Source organism: Plasmodium fragile (assembly GCF_000956335.1).
Source record: "Plasmodium fragile strain nilgiri unplaced genomic scaffold supercont1.30, whole genome shotgun sequence".
Lineage (NCBI taxonomy): Eukaryota > Apicomplexa > Aconoidasida > Haemosporida > Plasmodiidae > Plasmodium > Plasmodium fragile.
Genome location: NW_012192610.1, coordinates 171491 through 175335, shown reverse-complemented (window position 1 = coordinate 175335; position 3845 = coordinate 171491). Strand labels below are relative to the sequence as shown.

Sequence of the window (3845 nt, the reverse complement as noted above, 5' to 3'; positions counted from 1 at the left end):
AAAAACCCGAAATGGTGAAAAAGGGAAAAAAAAAAAAAAAAAATTCGATTGTGAATATGCGATTGATTCTTCTTCCTATTTTTTTTTCTGTTTCCGCTTTCGCTTCGTTTTGTTACTGTATTGTATATTTTCCCTTTATTTCGCTGTTTCGCCTTTGCCCCCTTTTTTTTTTTTTTTTTTTTTTTTTTTGCCCTCGGTGTGGCGACCCGCAGAGGGACTTATTGCAGCGCCACCGCCAGTGGCAAAACAGATGTGCTATAAAAAGGGGAAAACCCACGTAACAGAAAAAAAAAAAAAAAAAAAAAAAAAAAAAAGGGGTGACACAAGGGCGTGGTTTTAACTTGAACTATTTGACATTCCTATGTGCCAGTGTCACAAAAGACCAGAGGATAATAATAAAAAAGAGGGGCAATGTCAACTCCTCATTTTTCCTTTTATAAATATATACATATATAGTCCGCATAATAATGTGAGTTGAAGTTTTTTTTTTGGGGGGCAGGGGGGTAGTAGGGAAGAGCTTTCCACACGGGGGTGTACGTACATTTTTGCGTAAGGAAGAATTTGCCCTTTCGCATGCACATATGATTAGATGGTGATCACGGCAAAATATTTTTTAAAAACACACAACAGTGAAAAGCAGCATCCTTTGTGCATGGCGTGGTTCCCTTTGCCATGCTGTCCATCGGGACAGATTAAAAGGGTACATACTTTTTTTTCCATTTTAAGTTGAGAAAAATTGAAATGTGAATTATTCGAAGCTACCAACTTGAGTGTGACGAAAAAAACTTCATGTCATTGCAAGTGTTCCTGCTCAGGAAGCGGGGAAAAAAAAAAAAAAAAAAAAAATGCCCACGTGTTTTGGAGCTAAATTGAAATTTGTGCACCCCCTTGAGATCGTATTCCCGTGGTATAGGGGTTTTCATTGAAGGTCCACAACAACATATTTATGTGTATGTGGTGAGGTACCAACTGAAAAAGTTGCGCCCCGTTATCAACTGGGTGTACGCGCTTTTGTCTCCTGCCCGCCTACAACGCCCGAGGTGCAAACCACGGCTGAGAGAGAGACGTGTACACTAAGCGCAGTCACACTATACTCCTTCTATACGTGTGGGAAATCTCACTCCAGAGAGAAAGCGGGCACGGGGGCATCCATTTTTTAACGCCACGCCGATTATGCTAAATGTGTTTCTGTGGTAAATCTTGCGTAACGCTTCCAGAGGTGTGGAGAGGCATGCGCAAAAGAAGGGTGTGACTTCCGCACCTGGTGGGATTGTGTAGCTGTGAGGTGATTTTAGAAGGGGCGACAAAACGGAACAGCAGCAATTACACAATAGGGTGGAGAACACTTTTTTTTTTTTTTTTTTTTTTTTTCTTCTTCTTTTTTACCTTTTCGTACATGTGGATCTATTTGTATGCGTGTAAAGGGGGAAAGGGCGCAGTTCCGAAATGATTTTTTTTTTTTTTTTTTTTTTTAAATTTCTCCATTTTGTTTCCCTTAGCCCAATTAGTAAAAATAATTTCCCGCTTTCTTCACTTGACTGTCCTTTCTTCACATTGTAGTCCCCGCGGGAGGGCCTACTTTAAAAGAAGAGGCACCCCCCCCCCCCTTCCGCAGTTAGCCAATTTCACACCCTTATCATTTTGAACAACCCCAACCACGGCGAGCAACTCGTACGGTCAGTAACCCCCACGGCCAGTAACTCGCACGGCGCTGTCGAGGCACATTTTTACGGGGAACCCCACGCCGAGCAGTCAGGTGTGACTCAGTGCAAGACTCCCATGAATATAATGTGAGCATAAAGGGGAAGAAGTTACTCCCTAAGTGGATCCAAAGGGTGAACAAGACACAGTGTGGCCCTACCCCCCCGCTTAATGATTTGCAAGTGTTACTTATCGTAAGGAAAAAAAAAAAAAAAAAAAAAAAAAAAAAAAAAAATGGCATCCTCGGAACGTTGTAGTAGTGCCAATGTGTTGGACACCCGCGAGACGTACCTCGCAAGCTCCAGAGAAAACGACGCACTGCGGGAAAGAATGCTAACTTGGGATAACGAAAAACAGCAAGAGCAACAAAACAAAACGTCGTTGGAAAACAAAAAAAATATGAGCATAATTCATATTCACAAATTTATTAACAAGTTAAAAAATGCAACTGCAGCCAACCTAGAACAAAGCTACCTCCAGACATTGCTCGAGGATATTAAGCACTTGAATATCTCCAAGTATCTGAGCGAGATATTTAATTCTTTGTTGAATTTAATTAATCATGTGAACAAGTACACTGATCTATTCGTTTTTATTAACTTCATACGATATGTGCACGACAATTACGAGCACGTGAGTGAACACATTGAAAGGACTGTGTTTGCAACATTTTTTCGGCTGGACGAGGAAGACAAAAATTATTTCTTTCTCGTCTTTTACGAATTGTATAATAATGTTAGTGAGTCTAGCTTCTGTTCCAACTACACATTTTGTCCGTTGACCAGTGAGAGTGGGGCCACCAGCTCGGTGAACAACTCTAGTACCGACTCGGGAGATAATACAGGGGTGGTGAGTGGTACTATGGCTGCAAGTGAAAAGTCCATTTCAAATGGAGATGGGAAGACGTGTGATAGGCTGGTGCAACAACTGAAAGAGTTGCGGAATTTTCAAAAGGCGAAAGCCATGGCGATGAAAAACCTGCACACGCACATGTGCAAGGAGGGGACACAAACGGACTCATTTGTTCTCGAGCACGACCTATTCGCGAATGAAGGAAAGGAGACAAAGGGATGGAAGAGTAACCAAGCAGACCAAAAGGCATACATAAAGGAAATGTTGAACGACCCAAATCTCTTAAAAAAAATAATAAAAAAGAATAAAAAAAGGAAAATACTTTTGTGCTTGTACTTGGAATTGGTGCTACACGGCATTTGCAAGAATAGGGACCTCCTAACGTATATGTTTATGAACATATCATTTTTCTTCACTTTAATTTTGGACTCACAAGTGGGTGATAAAGACAGGATTGGCTTGGCTTCATCGCCGCAAGAAAAGCGCGACGTGAATCCTTACGCCACAAGATCAGATGTGCTGCGCTCTGTGAAGAAGCACCTGGCCGTCAGTACGGTGGTGACGTACGACTACGTCTTTGCAAATGCGGGCACGCTCTTCGTTGGGGGCGGTACCGGCAACACTGCTGCAGAAAGCGATAACGGTGGTGGCGGCGTCATCGCTAATGCTCCTTCCGAAGGTAACGTCGCCAACGCAGCAAATGGGGCGAACGACGCTAACGCGGAAAACGCCGCTTCGCTCTCCACGCTCCGACTAGGCGAGGTGAAGAACCACGTGGCGAATTTCCTTCACGTGTTCTACCACAGCAGCATGGTGAACCTGCTGGTGTACCTCTACGGAGAGCACCTCATCAACGAGTACAGCATGGGTATGAAGAAGAGTCCTTGCCAGACGGAGGACTGTGACTTTTTTAGTGTGTACGACAAGTGCGAGAAATTGTGTTGCTACTTAGGGTTGGAGGTGCCCAGCTTGGACGCGATACAAATTGTGTGCATTGAAATGCTGGGCATGAAGGACGCCAGCGTGAAGCACATAAAGCTATTTGACAAAATGAAAAATAATAGCAGGAAGGATAAGGACGGGCCAGGTGATGAGTCGATTTGCCTTTGGGCCAATGAACAGGAGAAGGCCTTTTACACGAAATTCCCCGATTACTCCAACATCAACATTGCCCTGAATGAAGACGAGGAGGACACCAGCATTGCGAGTGTGAGTTGTGCTTCTAACACGGTGAACGCCGCTAATACGGTGAACGCTGCTAACACGGTGAACGCCGCTAATACGGTGAACGC

The 3845-nt window shown here is 43.6% G+C and overlaps 1 protein-coding gene across 1 annotated transcript in view; it reads left to right on the top strand.

Moving 5' to 3' along the window:
* Positions 1 to 1935: 1935 nt before the first annotated feature.
* The window catches only part of AK88_02890 (uncharacterized protein), a gene marked incomplete at both ends in the record, with an annotated part of 4221 nt that continues 2311 nt past the window's right edge, over positions 1936 to 3845 (top strand). The window contains one exon of the mRNA XM_012480513.1: positions 1936 to 3837. Coding sequence (XP_012335936.1) covers positions 1936 to 3837 — 1902 coding nt within the window. The remainder of the gene's footprint in view (positions 3838 to 3845) is intronic.